Raw genomic sequence first — 20,777 nt, forward strand, 5'->3', positions numbered from 1 at the left:
ATTAAACATAAATGAACGGCATATATAATTTTTGTAAGTATTATTTATAAAAAAAAACATAAATCATATACAGAAATTTTTAATATAAATTTTTAAATTAACTGTTAAAATTTTTTGAATTTTGACCTTCTTAAAATAATGGGTTTATTTCTCTGTAATTTAACTGAGTTTTATATATTTTTTGTAACATTAATGATCCAGTGTAATAATAACCACAAATGCGTTATAATCAAGAATGTTTGATAATCAAAAAAAGTTATTAGAATGTTTGATAATCAAAAGAAGTTTTCAGAATGTTTGATAATCACATGAGGTTACCAGAATGTTTAATAATCAAAAGAAGTTATCAGAATGTTTGATACTCACAAGAAGTTATTAGAATGTTTAATAATCACAAGAAGTTATCAAAATGTTTAATATTCAAAAAAGAAGGTCAGGAAAAATAATAACAGAATTTTTAAGTGGCTACTTCTACTATCAAGTTGCTACTCTATAACTTTTAATATCAATTTTGCTGATAAAACAAAACATGCTCACAAATCTTAGAAATCAATAAATCAATTATATAGTGTCCATTGATTTAAGTAAATAAAATACATTGAATTAAAAAATACTTAATAAATAGGATTGAATAAATTGAATATTTTGATAAATTTATGAAAAAATATTTACTAAAAAATACCACTTACTCAGAATCAACCCATAACCAATTGGTGTTCAAAAAAATGTTAAACTAAACAAACAAAGCCTACAGTTGACATAGACCAATATCTTTTGTACCCATCTTGAACTTGGGACTATCTTTCAACAGAACTTTATTTTAAAAAATTATGTGTATTCATGCTTTTAAGAGAGACTAAAGATTAGATTTATCACAATTTTAATTGGGCATCAAAAAAATTCTATTTTAAACCAAAGAATCCATTATTTTTGATTATTCATTAAAACTATCCTCAAATTAAAGCAAAGAAAAATTATATAACATTAAAAACAAGTTACTGTTTATAAAATAGAATTTAATCAAGGCCTTCTATAGTAGAAGGTGCACTCATGGGTCGAAAAAACTCTTGTGACATTAATTTAGTTGTCTAACGTTAGATTTTTTGATTGAATGATATCCTGGCTTTATATATTTTAAAGTCATTTAAATTTGAAGAATTTTATGAATTAGTTACAAGGTCAGAAAATGTTGATGTTTTTTCTTTTGATTGCAATTCTCTTGTTTATATTGGTGTGTTGTGTGTATATTGCTGTGTTATGTGTATACAATGCTGTGTTATGTGTGTATATTTCTGTGTTATGTGTGTATATTGTTTATGTTGCTTATAAGCTAATACATGAAAAGGTTTATTGTGTGTTTTGCAAAAAAAAAAAAAAAATTGTATTAGAACATTCATTAAAGTTTGATGTTACTTTAGAGTATGAATATCTATTCAATTTAGATTATGGAGGGTTGAAATGGTCAACTAACTTTTTGAAGCAAGTAACAACAGAAGTTTTTTTCAATTTTTTTTTCTTCTCAATATGAATCCAAGTATTTGTTGATATTAAAGCACAAACAAATTCTAATTTCTTTATTGATTAGGCATTTAGAACTTCTTGAGATGGTTGAAGGTGTATGTTGTTGTGGTATTTCAATACTTTTTATTACACGACTTGCCATATGTACAATAGTAAATGTTTTTCAAAACAATTATTGCAAAAGAGCTGATAACCTTCAAAATGTAGAAAAAAAGTTCCAAAAGCATTAAGGAAGCAGGCAACATTTTATAAATAATTATCTAAGAATATTGCTAAAGTTAATTTAGTAATAAAAATTTTTTTCGTCTTAATGAGATAATGAATTTATTAGTCTTAATGAGACTTTTGATATATTATTTAAAATTTAATTTGAGAAAAATCTTGTAAAAAAACTAAAATAAATGCGGTTATTATTTTTTTATTCAGATTTTTTTTTGTAATCAGATCCAAAATCCAATGAAATATAAAAAAATACAAATCAAAGTGAAATAAAAAAAGAAGATAAAGCTTACATAAATAATACAAATCAAAGTGAAATAAAAAAAGAAGATATAGCTTACATAAATAATACAAATTAATGAAGTGAATTAAAAGCGTTTCACATTGTTTGATCTACTAAAACTTAAACATAAAAAACAATTAAAATATTTTAAACGCTTTTCAGCCTAAAATATTTTAGATGTTTCAGTCTAAAATTTTTGGTATTGTTAGTATTTTTAAAACATTTTACGACGTTATTTAGTAATTTCAAAACATTTTATGACATTATTTAGTAATTTTAAAACACTTTATGACATTATTTTGTTATTTCAAAACACATCGTTGTTGTTTGTAAAAACTTATTTTTTAAAACTCAGATAATGTTTTAACCAGTCAACCTTGACTGGCAACAATTCATTTTGGAAGGTAAAACCAGCAATTTTAGTTATTTTGGGCAGTTGTTGACCATTTACCGCTGCTATTTTGTATGCTGTTAAATATATATATATACACATATATATATATATATATATATATATATATATATATATATATATATATATATATATATATATATATATATATATATATATATGGGATTTATTATAACAAAATAATAGCTGATATCTTATCATTTAAACTTAATAAATATTATAATTTATAATTAATAAAACAAAGGGGTCTATTTAGTTATTTATCAATTAGTAGATATAACCGTATATGGATATAGCCATAATAGATGTAATAAATGGGTATATATATATAATATAGTAATATATATAATATATAATAGATAGATATAGCCATAATAAATATAACCGAAAATAGATATAATCATATATGGTTCTGGATAACAGGGATTAAAAAAAAACTATAAAGAAAAATAACTTACTCTATTTGCTGAGAATTTCAAGTAAAGAAACTTCTTTTCTGTAACAGAATCTGTAAAAAAAAATCATTCTATTATGTTTTAAGTTATGTTATGTTTCTATCATGATTTAAACTTGTTTACTATGTTTCTAATATATTTTAAATTATGTTTACTGTGTTTCTAATATATTTTAAATTATGTTAACTATGTTTCTAATATGTTTTAAATTATGTTTACTATGTTTCTAATATATTTTAAATTACATTAATTGTGTTTCTAATATGTTTTAAACTAACTTACTTTATTTATAATTAAATTTTTATTGTATAAAATTTAAAACTTTTTTTTTTGTTCAAAACATAAAATATATAAATATTATTTTGTAAGATCTGGTCTTTAATTTAAACGATTTAAAAAAAAAGCATGTTAAAACAACTTTGTCTTAAAAAAAAAATTAATTCGATGATCGAATTTTTTTTCTTTGAAATAAAATACAATTGAATCAGTGAATGTTAAAAGGGCAGAAGTCCAACAATGTAAACTTTCGCGAAACTAAAAAAAACAGCATTACTTCCTCAGTAAATTTTTGTTAATGGTAAAAAAATTTTTTTTAATGCTTTTTATTATAAAAGCAAACATTTTTTTTTTTATATTTATTTTTAAAAAACGTATAAACCAATTAACACAGTGGATTTCAGCCCTCTTAACATTTAACGAATAATTACTGCTTATTTTATTATGATTTTAATTTTGGGCTATAGAAAATAATGCCACAAACTGCAATAAATCTTCACAAAGTGTATATTTATGAATTATTTATACATTTTAACAAATATTATGAGGAAAAAAAAGGTCTATTACAGAAATTTTATCAGCTATGCCTAATCATTTTCCCTAACATCTTCTGCTTTCTGCTGCAGGCCATTGCATTAGTTCATAATAAAAGTCAATTAAGTATATCCCACATGACCATGTGGGATATACTTAATACACTTTCTTAAGTCATTTAATTTAGCAGATTTTACTGGAACCTTTCTGTTTAGGTAAAGAAGCTGTTCTGGCAGGTTCACTTTGTTTTGAGTATTTTTTCTCATCATAAAAGTATGTTTGACAATACCATTGATAATTTCACTGGCTTTACATTGACCTATGCTGACACAATCTTATTGAAAATGGTGAAATTTGCTTATTGCAAACTGAATTTGTTGGTTTCTGGGTTTACCCATTGCTTCAATTAGGGTAACGTTTCTTTTAAAGTGAACTAGCCACCAACTTTTAACATTGTAAACTAGAGATGAACTCTCTACATCAACCACTAAAAACTTTCTTTGATTACTACTAATATAATTTTTTTTTATTTGTTAAATGCTGTACACTCTGTCATGCCTTCTTTGGGCAAAAAGGTGTGCCCTCTGATTGGGAAAAATTGATTGATCTTTTTAATCCACTCAGTGAGTGGATTAAAAAGATCAATCAAAGTTTTGAAAAGCAATGGTTTTTATTTTGCTCCTCACAATTATCGGCATAAAAGTTGAGGTCATCATTGAGGACAGGTAGACAGGTAGTGCAAAAGAAAGCAGCAAGTTTCATTTGGAGATATTCTAGCCTGCCCCTCGAAGGTAGGGTGTTGCAATGTTTTTCTTCACATCATGAATAGAAAATACACTAACTGTCAACTGCCTTAGGTAAAATAACTTGCACAGGTATTTTGGGCAGTGAAATGATAATCTATGGCTAGGGACAAAACATCTACATTTTTTTCTTCCCTAGTGTTCTGTACATCTTGTTTTATGGCTTGGTAAAATTTTTTTGTGCTTCAGTTATGTACTGCCAACTCAGTTAGCAAACAGACATGTGCTAAGCAAACTGCTGTTTGCTTAGCAACTTCATTATGGTGAGGTGATTTTATATTTAACTTTAACTCTTCGCATATGCAACAGATGTCTATTTGATGTTGTAAGAAACATAAATGAAAGTCCTCATTGTAGTAGTTATAATAGGACTTGTAACTGAACTTTACCCCTTCATTTTTTTCATGAATAGTTCGTACACTAATTTCACGTTTAAATTTCACTAAAAAAATACCTTTCCTTTCCGCCATAGTGGATCAGTTTTTTTGGAAAGGAGTCTATGTGAGCGTATACCTTAGTTAGTATATCATGACTGGTAATGTAACTCGTATGTACTCCTCTCAAATCTTTAACTGTTTTTCCATCCATTTTTAAACCCCTTACTCTTCGAACCCCCTTTTCTGACACAGAAATTATTGATAAAAATGCCACAACACATACCTGTACTTGTTCATCTCCAATCAAAACATGATACTTAAATTCCTTTTTGTTTCCACTGTTACTTTTTCTTTTTTGTACAGTATTTTCATTAGCATCACGACTTTTTCCCTTGCTATCTCTTAAACCAGGCCTCTTCTTCACAATATCTGTAAACATCAATCAAGCTGTGTAAAAATAAATCCTGCTCATCTTTTGATTTTTGCCTGAACTTTTTGTCCTCTGTGGTTTTCATATGCCACACCAGTAAGCCTAGATTTCTTAATCTTGTTCCTGGGTTTCTTATCTTTTTTTTATAACTTGTATGATCAGACTCACTACCACTATCACCCATTTAAAAAAACAGTTAATCAATTTAAATCACAATTAAAATGATCAAACATAATAAATCAACTTTATTTACCACACTATTGTACAATCAAAACAACAAAGCGAGGTTTTGTTTGGTCTGCTGTCTTCAGCGCAAAGTTTCTTGTTTTTTGTTAAAAGGGCTGAAGTCCCGACTTCAGCCCTTTTAATAAAAAAACAAAACTTTTAGACACTGTAGAGGCTAGAGAAAACTTCTGAAAGACACCTTTTTAACACAAAGTCATGGAGCTATCCTTTGAATATACAAATTTCCAAAAAAGTCAGTTTTGTAAAATATGTGCCTTCTGCCCTTTTCACTGATTAAATTATACTAAAATAAAATATGTAGTTATTAATATGATACTGTTGTTAATAGTTTCATTCAACAAACTTAGTTCCACAAAAGTGCGTGCAAATTTTGTGTGAATAAAATTTGCATGCAACTATGTTAACATTGTGTTTATAATGTTTGAGTTAATAAATGTTTGAATTATGAAAGCACAAATATACATTTAAACATAAAATACACTATGTGTCAAAACACTATTGTTAGATTATAAACAAAAGTTAATCTGTTACATTAGACTTAGCCATGGCTACATAAAAAAAAAAAAAAAAAATATTCAAGATGAAAATTGTGATTTGCAAATTCGAATGGACAGAAATTCATTCAATATCAAGTACCACTGGTTTACCATCATGTTTAATCATCATCATGTTTAAGTTGCAATGAAATGTTGTTGAATAAAAAGTCAAATCCTGAAAGTCACTTTTCAACAAATTACTGTACTTTTGCCAAAAGATATTCATCTAGTGGCAACAGAAAAACCAAAATATTAGAATTGCAATGAAATACACAAAATTCATCCTTAAGATTCAATAAATGGATACAGTCTTCAAATAGTCATACTGCAGTTAGCATTTCTGTTTCTTAAGAAATAATGAAGGGTGGAAAACTTTTCGCAGTTGGAGATTATGTAAAGACCTATTTTTTAAACATGTCCAAATACTTGTTTTGTGATTTTAAAAAATAAAGAAGAAATAATTTTAAAAATCAAAGATATTCCACTTTCTACTAAAATATTTCACGACAGAACAATAAAAATGGCAGAGAGCATGGCCCTACAACAATTTTCTGATTTAAAATTATCGCCTTTGTTTTCTTTGGCATGTAATAAGTCTTGTGACATTAGGGATACAACGCAAGTTGAATTAGTAGGGTGATATTTATCCTGCCAGGGTATACACGAAGTATTGCTAACTTTGATTCCGCTTAAAGGACAAATGTGCAGAGAAGACATTAATTCCTCAATACACATTTCTGACAATTAATGAAATTGATCCAAATAAAGTAATATCTATTGCTACAGACAGCGCAAAGAGTATGACTGGTAAAAAAATGGCTTTGTGCCCTATTTAAAAAAAGTTATTGAATACAACATTTTCAGTTTTTATACACCAAGAAGCACTGTGTGTGCAAACCTTTCCCTTTGTAATTCAAGAGGTAATGGACTTGGTGGTAAAAATAGTCAATATAATTGTCTCAAAAGCATCAAATCATTGCGAATTTTGTTTATTACTGGATGAAGTTAATGAAAAATATTCTGATCTATTGTTGCATAATAAAGTCCATTGGCTATCTAGGAAGGTTGTCCTTAAACATTTTGGTCAACGTATTGAACATATTAAAAACAGGGTATTCAAAAAAAAACTTTTGACAACAAAAACATAAAATGTTTTTATTATCAAAAGATTTTGAATACCTTGAGTTAAATGATGATAATCCATTACAAAAATTTTATTTCGCTTCAGATATATGACAGCTCATCTTAACAACTTTAATAAAAAGTTGCAAGGACAAGGTAATGTTCGCTTTTAGAAAATTTTTAGAACACTGCATGTTCGCTTTTAGAAAATATTATTTTTGTGAAAGTCAATTATCTATGTTTATTCAAGATATTAGCAATGAAAACTTAGTTCATTTCTTTCATTTAAAAAAGCATCGAGAAGCAGGAAGTGTTATAAACACTAAATATTTGTTGGCTACTATCAATAAAATGAAAGGTTCGTTTGCCAATCTTTTTAAAGAGTTCAGAAAAGATTACTTACTGTAAACACCAACGAAATAAATTTTAAACCATTTCAAGGTCAATAAAGCAAAATTTAAACTTCAGTTTAAATTTAGCTTTATTGACCTTGAAACGGTTTAAAATTTATTTCAGATATGAAAACAAAAGTGGTTTCTACTTCAAAATTTACAACTTTGCAAACAGAACTAGAAAATTTGGAAAGAAAAAAAGAAAAATTTGCAATAGATCATAAATGGAAAGAACTTTCAAATTCTCAAAAGGAAGATCAAATTATATTTGAAACATGGAATAATCTTCCTGAGAGTTACAACCAACTTAAGCTGATGGCATTTGGACTCTTGACAGTTTTGGATCTACATATTATTGTGAGCAGACATTTAGCCGCATAAAGTTATTAAAAGTAACTTGAGATTAACTCTTAATGATATTAGCTTAAATGTTGTCTAAAACTAAAGACTTCAAATTATAAACCTGATGTAAAAAAAATCTGTAAATTAATTAACTCACAAAAATCTCACTGATCTTTTTGTTTATTTTTATTCAATTATTTTTTTTAATTATTTATGTTTATTTCCTTTACAAAACATAAAAATAAATATATAAAACATTTAAAATTTAAATGTCATTGAATATTATAAAATAATAATTTGTTGATAATGATCTAAAATTTTTTACACTAGTATCGTTGCAAGTCTCGTTAAGATTTTTCAAAATCATTTAAGGAAAAATGGCTCTCTTCTTTAAAGTTGGTGACCCCCTGGCCTACAGTATTGATGTATTTCAAATCTACGCATTTTTTTTATGGATCTTGGAGCATAAATAAAATTTATATATTTAAGGAGCACATTAGGCTATATTTGTTGCCACAAGATTGCATTCAAATTGTGTATTTCTGGTAATATTGAAAAAAAAATCAAACTTGTCAACTGACTATTTCCTAATTACTATAATTATGAAGTTTTTAATGTTGACTACATTAATAATTAATATATTTTTATATTTTTTAAGATTGCATTATTAATATTTAACTTAATAAACTTAACAAAAAAAAAAAAAAAAAAAAAAAAAAAAAAAATCTGAATTATCTAGAAAAGTTTTATTTACTTTTTATAAAAATGTAAATTAATTTTTGAAAAAATTTAAATTACAAGCAATTATCTGGCTGGATATCCAAACTAAAAGAGTTACTATCTGGTAACCGGCATAATAGTAAATCTGATTGGTTTTACTGGATATTCTATGTTTATAAAAAAATAAATCATTACTAAAATACAAAAAATGCTTGCCTTACTAGTAACTTAAGGGCTAATATTTCAGTAATGGAACTCTCCTCATATTTTCAATAGTTTAAAACATCATTGATTTTATTATTGAAATAAAAAATGAATAAAATTTTATCTCTGTGAAATCTTTCTTTTCTTCGGCATTTGGTGTTAAATGATTAATGCCATTAGCTTAATAATAACTAAAAATAATGAAATTAAAATGAAAAATTTAATTTTAATTTCTTTGTTTTTAATTCCTGATGTTATTTGAACAAGCTTACTGCCTCCTGACATTAGTAAATAATAAAAACAATTTTTAAATAAAATGTTGTGATGCATTATGTTCATATTTTCACAATACATTTATAATTTTCATTAACTTTCTTCACAGCGATATTTTTTTTTTCAATATATATAAACATAATTAAATTTAAAATATTTATGTATCATTATTGTTGTTAAACAAAATTAATTACTTTTATTAGTACTATATATTGTCCCAGCTAGATATATTAGTTTATTATATTCACAGCTAGGTATATTGATTTATTATATTCATAGCTAGATTAATTATATTCCTAGCTAGATTTATTATGACCTACAGTTTAATTCTTGTAAGTTTGCAATAGGAAATCTTGCTAAAAAGTTTAAAAAAATACACTAATCAGTAATACACTTTAATATAGTTAAACAGTAAATACAATTTAATGAAGTTATCTAATAAAAACATTTTTCATTAAAAAAAAAAATAATAGTAAAAATGTTAAATTTTAAGTTTTCAAAGTTCTATTAAGAAAAATTAAAATTATTGAAAAAATATATACATACTCAATGATTCGCCATCATCCCAAAACAAACCTCCTTCAGCTTTAAAAGATTTATCATACACAACAAGAAGCTTCATGGGTTTTCTTCGGCTGTTAAATATATAATTTCTTGTTAAAATAGAACAATGCGATTGTACTCAGTATTCAGAGACATTCATAAAAATGCACCATTAAGTAATCAGGAGCTATTTTATAAAAATAAATTGGACAGCAGTACCCCAGCAGTGGTGTGGTGCCTGCTGTAAGGATATTTGATGGAAACATTGCCAAATATAGACGGAAAAAATAATATTTGCCGCATATTAGGGTGGTTCAAAAAATAACTTTTTAAAAAATAGTCTGCTGCACTTAACTAAATGTGTTCTATACAATACAAAAACACTAGGTTTAAAATTTTTTTGAATAAAAAATATTTTTAGGGGTGCCTCAAGTCCCTTAAAAATTTGACAAGTCCCTTATATTTAAAAAAAAAAAGTTTTTTTAATGTGTGTCAACCTGGTGCTCAAAAGAAGCGAAATTATATAAAAACTTCAAAAATAATAATCAATTTACATAAAAAACATGTTTAAAAGAATCATTTTAAAAAATTTAAAAATATTGACTTTTTTTCCATGATATTATATAAGGTTACTTTCTATATATATATGTTTGTGTGCCACAAAATTTGAAATCAATTTTTGAAAGCTTTTTTCTCAACCAATTTTGCTCAAATTTTGCACACTTAATCATTTTCGATGACAATACAAGGAAATGGAAAAATTTGACCAAAAAAAGTTAATTAAGTTAACAAAAATTTAATTTGTATTTCCCCATAAGAACACTGAATTAATAAAAAAAAAAATTTAAAAACGTAACAGTAATTTTTCCTTCTACAAAAGATAACAAAAAAAGAATTTCTAGGCCCAATAGAATTCTGCTTGCATAAAGCATGGATTTGAAAAAAGAATTTTTTTTTGATTTACTAGTTATTTTCATCTTAAAAACAATAGTTTTTAGGCGATTATATCTGAAAAATATTTTTATGTAAATTGATTATTGTTTTTATTGAAATAAAAACAATAATCAATTTACATAAATGATATTGAAAAATATTTTTATGTAAATTGATTGAAGTTTTTATATAATTTTGCTTCTTTTGAGTACCAGGTTGACATACTTTAGAAAAACTTTTTTTTTTCAAAATATTAGGGACCTGTCAAATTTTTAAGGGTCTTGAGGCACCCCTGAAAATATTTTTTATTCAGAAAAATTTTAAACCTAGTGTTTTTGTATTATATAGAACACATTTAGTTAAGTGCAGAAGACTATTTAAAAAAAAGTTGTTTTTTGAACCACCCTACCATATATATATATGTATAAAAAGTACTTGATAACTGAATTTAAGCAGGGTCTAAATTCAGTAAACACTGGCAGTGGCCAAAATACAAAAGTCACAGGGCCCAAATACTACCAACACTGTCGAAAAGGGTCTAGAATAGCTGCTCTTAAGCATCAAAGTTCAAGGGCAAAAAAAACAAATAAAAGTTTTTTGAGCATGAAGAATTTGAACCATTTTGATACTCATGAGCATGAATCTTTTGCAAACATTCTGATTTGAAAGAAGCATGAATAAACCTAAGTTTGGTTCAAAGATGTCGCTGAAGATGTTTTAGAGATGTGAAATTTTGTACACCTAAAGTGGTTTTGCACTTTTTACTTCAAAATGTAATTTAAAAACAGCTGCCATTATGTGTAGAAAACCAGGAATTAGAAATAACTTACATAATTAAAAGCCAATTTATAAAAGAATGTTTTCTAAGGCTAATTGCTCTCTATGAAATAGATTTACAAAGCTTGAAAATAGTAGTTATTTATTTTTGAACAGCTTTAAAAATGTTAAAAAATTTTATTGCAACATTTTGTAAAATATTTTTACAAAATATTGATTCAAATAAAAGATCCAACTTGATGTAAACTTGTTTTGACAACGACTTGTTTTAAAACTACACTATTATTAAGAATTTATCAGCTCATTTAATTAACTTACTTTAAATACCTAGTGCGTTGCTGCAAGGACATCTGCAAGAGACATACTTATGGCGACAGTAAAAACAATTGTATTTTCAAAATGAACAAACATATATAATTTAAGGAAAAAAACAAACTTATTTACAAAATACAGTCACCAAAACACAAAAGTAGGTACTTTTAATTAACCAGTAAATTGAAAATAAAATAGCAACTTATTGAAAAATCAAATAACGTCTTAGATAAACCCTAGTCATAGATACAAAATTCAAATTACGCTAATTAATTGAAATATAACCAAAAAAAACAAAAAAAAAAAACATAAAAACAAAATATACTTAAAAAATCAAATAACATGATGGTGGAAAAAACAAGCAAACAAACATGGTTTAAAGATCATCATAAATATTAGTTTCAAAAACGTTTATAAAAATATAAATGTTTTGCAAAAGACGCAAAAAATGTAAAAGATTGTTTATTCTTTAGTTAAAGGACAATGCCAAATACCACATTAATTGGGAAAAACAATCAAAAAAACTTTCCATCAAATCTTTAAAGTAACTTTCCATCAGTTAAATCATAACTCTTGAAAAATTCATAAGACTTACTTGTTCTTTGTGAGACTAATTTAAAGTTTCTTTTTTAGATCAAAGTATTGCTGGCTATTATTCTTTAATTGACAGCGATAATCACATGCTTGGCTTAGATGTATATTTACACATCAATTCACCTACTTATTGTGAAACCAGATTTGAATCCTTTGACCATTATTTTATGTATGGAAGCCAGTTTCAAATGTGGTATTGGTGTAATTGTAGAGCACTCACTTCATAAGCAAGAAGTTTTTAATTTGATTCATACCACGCCTCTGACAGTATTATGTTTAAATTATTTTTAGATGCAGCAGCCTTGTTCATCAAGGTTTTGAACTTAAAGGGTTGTAACCATAAAAAAGTAGCCTCATTGATTGTATGTAAAAAAAAAAGTCAAGCCTAATTCTACTCCATGCTTTTACTTTCTTATATAGCTAATAAATTTAATTGAAATCATTTTTTTTTTATCTTTTTCAAAAGTACAACTCTTTTGAGAACAAACATCTTATATTATTGTAAGAAATCAATGTAAAAAGATGTCTAATTCTAAGCTTCATTATTCCCAGTTTATTAAATCTCAAACCTTACGTCAGAAGTTAGGTTCTGGAGACTTTTAGAAAAAGTCTCATTAACAAAGGTAAGTTAAACATAAAAAGGACATAAAAAGGACAAAGTCAAACATTCAATCTTAAATTAAAATCCTTAAAATTTTACAAAAATATTTATTTTGTGCTAAAAATGGCATACGTGGTTCCAATTTTAAAAAACTCGAGAGGACAGACTGAGGCCTACAGCTATCGTCGAATCAATCTTCTCTCTAATATTAGCAAGGTCTTTGAGTCTTTAATATACAAAGTTCTAACATCTTGAGTCTAATAACTCTGACAATCAATATGGTTTTTGACCTTCTTGTTCTATAACTGACTAGCTAACTACTTTAGCAGAAAGATTATGTTGTGCATTTGATTTGGCGGCAAAGCAAGGGCTATTGCTCATTACATATCTAAAGCTTTCAATAAGGTTTGAAATGCTAGTCTTCTCTATAATTTTGCTTCTACAATGTATCTGAGAAAGTTTTTGAGATTATGCAATCATTTCTTCCTATATGCAGTAATAAAATCATCCTTGGAGACCATCACTCTTCTTCTTTTCCAGTAACTTCTGGAGTACCACAAGTTTCTAGTCTTGTTTTTTTTCTTACCTATATTAATGATCTTCCTGACAATCTTATATCTTAAGTGACTCTTGTTGACCATTCTACTTTATAATCCTGTTTTGACAAAAAGTCTTCTCTCTTTGATTGATTAGAATATGCAGCCAATTTTTAATCTGATCTCTCTTCTGTAACAGGTTGGGTGTCAGTTAGAGACAGTTAGTTAAAGTGTTAGGTGTTAGTTAGAGACTAAGCTAAATTGCGATAACCCTCTAACTGACTCCTTCACTTTAAGTCTTGGATTATCATTCAATAATAAACTCTCATAAAACCATATATACAACCCAATACAAAATTTGCATATGTAAAGTTGCTTCTCTATATCGTGCTCGCCATTATCGTATTCATGATTTCATTCTCTACATCGACAAAATCTCTTATTTGTCCTTGTATGGAATACTGTTGTCATGTTTGGGCTGGTTCTTCTAATGATACTTTTTCTCTTCTAGATAAGGTCAAAAAATGCATTAAAAACATAGGTGGACATGCTCTATCTGCAGCCTTGAGCTTCTCTCCCATTATTGTAAGGTTGCACTTCATTCTCTTTTATACAAATAATATCATGATCACTGCTCAAATGAGCTCAATTGAATCTCTCCCTCCATCAACCAAAACTCATTCATTCTTGGCTGGTCATTCAGCAAAGTCACATCCTTTTACTGTACCTATTTCTTCATGCACTACAAACTTTTATTTATCTATTTTTTTCCTTGCACTTCAATGCTTTGGAAGCTTCTCCCTTGTTCATTTTTTCCTGACTAAATACAGCCTTCAACTTTTCAAGTTTTTTGTCAATCATTTCCTTGCTCTCTAACACTATTCTTAGTTTTCAAGTAACTCCCAATTTAATAGTGGTTTCTTGCTGCCTTGTAGGGAGTGAATCAGTTAAAAAGTTGATTTAACAAGCTCAAGCTTAACATTATTGTTCTAAGCAGAAAAAAAACAAAACAGTACAAAGAATTACAATGCTATCTGCATACACACACAAACACAAATATACAAACATATTGTGTTTGTATATATATGTTCATATATATATATATATATATATATATATATATATATATATATATATATATATATATATATATATATATATATATAAACATCTACACCAATATTGTGTATATAGGTTGACCAATGGAAAAACATAGTCCCAAAGCTTTATCAATTATCAATAAAACTCAAAATTAATAAAATTAACTTAAATTTAGTTTTATGTAATATAATTAGTCATATTAGTTACTCTATTAGATAAGGTTATACCTGAATTTGGTGTTATTGGCTGCACCTTGCATTGGAATAATTGATCCACCCTTAATGTGCAAACCAATTTTGTCTATTGGAATATGTAGAGACTGAGGACCAGAAGACATCTCTTCAAACTAAAAAATATATTTGTTTTAACACAAGTTAACAACACAAGTTTCAAAAGTTTAAAACAAGTGTCCTCCTTTACAAACTTTGTAAATTTTATTTAGTTTACAAACAAACTTTACAAATGTTTGGTTTAGAAAACCTTAAGTACATGAAATGAGTCAATATGTGCGTGCTTAGTATTATTAGGGTTTTGCATGGTTTCATAGAGCATTCATAGACATTTATAGAGCATTCATAGACATTCATAGAGCATTCATAAAGCATTCATAGAGCATTCATAGAGCGAATCATTTTATGTTGTTTGCTGACAGAACATTTTTTAGTTTAATTTGTTTGTCAAGCTGAAACCGCTCTAATAAAGTGAAACAACGCTGATCTGATGCTGATATAAAAGATAACAGTAAAACATCAGGTTGATGTCTATGTGATATCTAGGTTACAGTGAGTTGGCAAATATTTGACTGGGCTAGTTGGTTCATTATTTACTATTAAAAAAAATTACTGTAAAATTAACTTTTTACTTTTAATTTATTAAAATATTGAAAAAGATTGTTTGTTAAAAAAAATATATAAAATTTATTTAAAGGGGATTTTTTTACCTAGAAAAAACATTTTTTAACAAATTGAAAAGAAAAGAACTGCCTAAAATATAAGTATTTTTGTTAAAAAGTAAAACATATTTTAACATATATAACATATTACCAAAACCTTTTTTTTAAAATAATTACAAGCGTGTTCTGTGGTAACAATGGTGATTGCTGATTAAATTTTGCTTTGAAACAGTTAACTAGGTGGGATATTAGGTGGAGCAATATGCCAGCTAACTAAGTTGATGTTGTTCTTGATTATGTGTTTTTGGATGAGGCTGCCACATAAACACTAACCAAGTAGAGAGTGAGGCTGAATTTGATGCATCATGTATCATAGTTGAAGCGCTTCATTTCCTGCAATACTTTGACAGGTGCAAGGTGGCCTTGAGGACATGCAGGATTTCACGTATGCCTTTCACTTTTTTTTCTAAATTTTAGGCTTTTACCAATTTTTACTTACTATATTAAAAAGCATATTTTATTTTTGAAAAGTTCTTAATGAAAAATATAAAACTCAAATAGGTTTTAAAAAATATTAAAGTTCTTTGTTGTTGTTGTTGTTTTTCTTATATGTTTTTTAATGAAATTCTTACGTTTTTAAAAAATTTCTACTTGCAAACTTTTTTACCTTAAAGATGCTCACAACAACGTAACAATGAATTGAATTTTTTTGCTTTTTTTTATTATTGCATAATTACATTTTTTAATTACAATTTTAATTACAATAATTAATTACAATATTTATTAAAGTGAAATTTTATTTTAAAAGTGCTAGATATTTTTCACTATTTTTGTTTATGAAAGTAAAATACAACTCAATCTAAAATATATTAAATTTTGCTGTTTATAAAAAAATTATTGCATATTTGCACAAGCTTTATTTTGCTTTAAACTGACTTACACCTATGTGGAAGCCATTGTGGGCATTTGCCTTGTATTCCTGCCAAGGTCTATATATATATATATATATATACACACACCCCTGTATTTTGGTACGCCACCATGCCAATTTGGCTTGATTCTTTTGCTCTAAGTTGTTAGTAATTTAGACACTTAGGTCTTTTTTGAATGTTATCTACTCTAGCCCTTTCTGATGCAGTTAGCAGTGTGCTTGTTCATTGAATAAATATGAGAGGAAATATTGCATTTGTTGATGCACATAACCTTGCCTTTTTTAGAGTTGAGCTCCATCAACCAGGTGTCTATGTTCATAATCTTACATTGAACTCCATCAAGATTAGGTGATGATGCTATCTGTATTGGCTTGCAGATGAGCTTTGACTTTGGCAATTTTGACAAAGCTCAGGATTTTAGTGCTGTCTATTTACATTTTATATGTGTTAGCTGTAGTGGAACGTTGCCAAGGCAAGTTCAAGGGTTTTAGAGATGTAGTGTTATTGTAGAAGCAGCTTAGTGATGGTTTGGAAACATTATTTTGTAAACTGGATAAACCTTTATCCAGTTTACAAAAAAAAAACAGTCATGTGTTTGGATGTTTTAACTTTGTCTGGTTGGTTTTTAGCTGCTGCAAGTGTTTTTTTCCAGTTGATGAACAGGTGCTTTTCCAAACAGTTGACATTGACTTTTTTGCTGAAGTCAATGCATTTGATTCAAGTTTACCATTGTCAAGTTTACTGTTGTTCAATTGGCTGAAAAGCTCTTGCTCTGAAGGATCCAATCTGGCTATGTGAATAGACTTTTGTATGCCTCATTAGTAGCCTCATTGTCAGTTGTTTGAAGACTGTTGCTAATTTCATTAGATAGCAAGACACTGCAGAGCTAGTCAAGTGAGTGATACAGCAGTAGATGTGGTAGATATCCTGGAGTTTCACAGGTATGTGCTGTTTTTTTTAGAATTGGTAGCTGGTATGTGAACTAAAACTTTGAAAGAAACAGACTTTTTGAATTGATTGATGGTGGAAGGATTGGCACTAGCTGCATTAGGAAGCTAAGTAATGGTGACTTACTTAGCTTTTGTTCTTAGAAGTTAATGATTCATGGCGTTTATGACGGTATTGTTTGTGGCTGACCCAGTTTTGGCTTATTGCGAAGTAAACAATTTTAGGAACAGTTGGGAATGTGGAGTGGATGGATGATCTGCCAATGCTTGACAGTTAGCAAGTTGAATTAACAGGTTGGTGTTGACTATTTCAAAAGCTTGGTCAAATATTATATCGACTGTTGAAGCAAAAAAGTAGATCATAGCGCTGCATCTTTTATAGTGATGTACTGATAGCAAAGACTGATTGTGGCTAATAATAGGTTTTAATGTATTTATATAAGGGTATTATAATAATATTAAAGCTGTAAAATATATATATATATATATATATATATATAAAATATATAACATGTACCTATACATCAGTAGTGACTCCAGTAGCCTTTGCCATCGGTAATCAGCAACCAATTAATCGGCTTGACCATCGGTTAATTAATCAACATTGGCCCATGCATCAACTTTGCCTAATAAGCTAAATCGAACTGGTGCATAGGTGCACTTTATATATGCAAACGGTGTACCTTATATTATTAGATTACCTTTATATACATACATTAAACCCTATCATTAGCATTAATTGGCCTTTACCATTAGTACATCACTAATCTTTTAGGTAGACCAGTAGCCTTGCCTCCTCCAGGACCTGGCCAATTGGGTTGATATTATGTTAATGTGGAATTAGAAGTGTTGCATAAATTTAATTTTTTAACTTCATATATAATCTTTTAAGAATACTTATTGCATTTTACATTTTTTCAGTAAAACTTAGGAATGTTAGACCTGATATTAAGGTTATTAAAGAAAATTCCTAAACCATCATTGGTGGCTTTTAATTTTTTAACCTATAGAAAACTAATTAAAATTTTTTTGTATATAAACATATAACATACATTTTTATGCAATTTTATATATTCTATATATCTTTTAAACATTATAAAATCTGTGTTCCTTGTTTGTAATAAAAAATATTTATTTTTTCAGCTCTGGTTTTTCAACAAGATATCGTGTGTTAAAGAATAGGTGGTAATATAGACACTTGTCAAAATTTATAAACCATCTGTGTAAATCAATTTGATTAAACTCTGAACAATACTAGCAATCATATTCCATAATAGATTTCTTTGAGTTTTTTTCAGTAAATGAAACTTTAATTTAGGTTAAAACAACTAGCATGATTCCCAATAATTGTATGAGTTATACAGGATATCTAATAATATACCCATGATCCACATACTTTACAGTTTTGATAAATAAATAAAAACTCTAGAATTTTCTAAGCAATAAACCTCAAGGTTTCAATTTTGATCATAGTTCATACTTTACTCAAATTTACTAAATTGATTGGCCACAATAATAGCTTACTATGAGTAAAAAATGACTTACAGTGAAATAATCAAACCATCTTGCTTCATTTGGAAAGTAGGCGTTAACCTTTACTGAGTTCTAAACAAAAAGTGCTTAAAAATCTGTTCATTGCTAAACATTTTAATATAATTTTTTTTAAGGTACAAGTGTTAAATCTTTAGATCTTATGTAGATTAGATAAAAAAAAAGTATACTTTGATAACCTAAATGTATGTTTAAATAACCTAAATGTAGATTTAAATAACCTAAACGTATGCTTAGATAACCTAAAAGTATGCTTAGATAACCTAGATGTATGTTTAAATAACCTAAATATATGCTTAGATAACCTAAAATATGTTAAGATAACTTAAATGTAATCTGAGTAATATCAACAACTGCAAAACAAAAAAACGAGTTTAAAATTGTACTAAAAAATAAACAACTGAAAACTTAAAAAAAAACTTGAAAAAAATATTAAGATTATAAAAAAGCTTAAAAAAAAACTTTGTTAAAAATATTAAGATTATTAAAAATTAATAATGATAATTTTCAAATATAGAAATATAAAAAATTAGAAAAAAACCTCCTCCAAAATAGGTGTGATAAGAAGACTTGATCCCCAAAAAAACTGTGAATCAACACTCCAGGTATTTCGGTCATAAGGAAACCTTTTAAGGATATTCAAATAAATTAGTTAAAAAATACTTTCAAGAGTTAAAAAATAAATATTATAAAAACATCATTTTAAAATAAATATGTTATGAAATTTTTCTACAACTTAACAAATAACAGATTTATAGAGGTAGAAAGTGGAATTAGGACGAAGAAAGTGGTGAGTATGATATAAAGAGACAACCTTTGCAGATGAAAATTTTACAATGGATTGTATATATTTTCTTTGTGAGGTCAGCAGTGAGAGACAGTTGAGAAAATAGTAAGAGAAAATAGTAAGAATACTAATTATTTAGTAAGAGTGCTGCCATCATGAAAAGCATATCAAAAATTAAAACTTATATAAAATCTAAGTGCCTAAGTTGTTTTTGTGTTGGTGAGAAAGAAGAAATGATTACAATTAGCAATAGCAGCTGCACAAGAAGGAGATAACAATGGGAGATAACGAGATAACGATGGTGTAAAGTGAAGCTTAAATTAAAAGCAGCAAAAGGAACAAAGTTTTCTGTGTCTGAGCCCAGAAGATTATAAAGGAAGCATAATATTTTTCAGAGAGACAAAAGACAGCAGCCCAAGAATCACCACAAAAAGAATTTCATTCAGTCATAAAGATGCAGAAATTATAAGATAAAAGTACTGATCATAGTATGATCTTAGATGATCATTGATCATAGTATGATCTGAACTATCTAAAAGTAAGTGATTAAAGTTGTCTGGAAAACAAAGTCACAAAATTAAATATCTGAGATTGAGAAGGACAAAAACTTTAAGCTTAATAGTTAGCAGGGTCAGAAAGACTTGTGCCAAGTCATTTAGTGTAATAAGCATTATTACACTAAATGGCTTAATGCCTAGCTATTTAGTGTAATAAACTTAATAGTAGTAGTAGTAGTAGTTTCATTTATTTTGTCATTAAGAATATATACAACGTACAAATATAGCAAAAGGAAATGGCTGGAGCAAGAAGAAGGCATCAATTAGCCTTATCACTGAGCCCCATTACAATCCTATTTTACAAGTCAAAACGTCAAGTATGAGTAACAATAAAATACTAAAAAATTAAAACTAAACTTAGTTAAGAAAGATTAAATGTATAAATACATATATGTATATACATACACACATACGCACATGACACATACACACATACATATATATACATATTGCATCGTATTGTCGTTTTTATAATAAAATGAATAAAGTTCCATCCACAACAACATAAAATATATAAAAGTTTCAAAAATAAAATAAATATAAGATAATTTACAAAAAAATACTGCATG

General features: G+C 27.2%; 1 protein-coding gene across 1 annotated transcript in view; it reads right to left on the reverse strand.

Annotated features, from left to right (window-relative positions):
• LOC100205877 (maltase-glucoamylase) overlaps nt 1–20,777 on the reverse strand; it is a 110,200-nt gene that overhangs the window by 4,136 nt on the left and 85,287 nt on the right. Inside the window, exons 18-22 of the mRNA XM_065792305.1 lie at nt 19,406–19,490; nt 18,859–18,918; nt 14,770–14,888; nt 9,692–9,780; nt 2,894–2,943 (exon numbers count right to left, since the gene is read on the reverse strand). Coding sequence (XP_065648377.1) covers nt 2,894–2,943; nt 9,692–9,780; nt 14,770–14,888; nt 18,859–18,918; nt 19,406–19,490 — 403 coding nt within the window. The remainder of the gene's footprint in view (nt 1–2,893; nt 2,944–9,691; nt 9,781–14,769; nt 14,889–18,858; nt 18,919–19,405; nt 19,491–20,777) is intronic.

This window comes from Hydra vulgaris, chromosome 03 (assembly GCF_038396675.1).
Source record: "Hydra vulgaris chromosome 03, alternate assembly HydraT2T_AEP".
In the NCBI taxonomy this organism is placed as follows: domain Eukaryota; kingdom Metazoa; phylum Cnidaria; class Hydrozoa; order Anthoathecata; family Hydridae; genus Hydra; species Hydra vulgaris.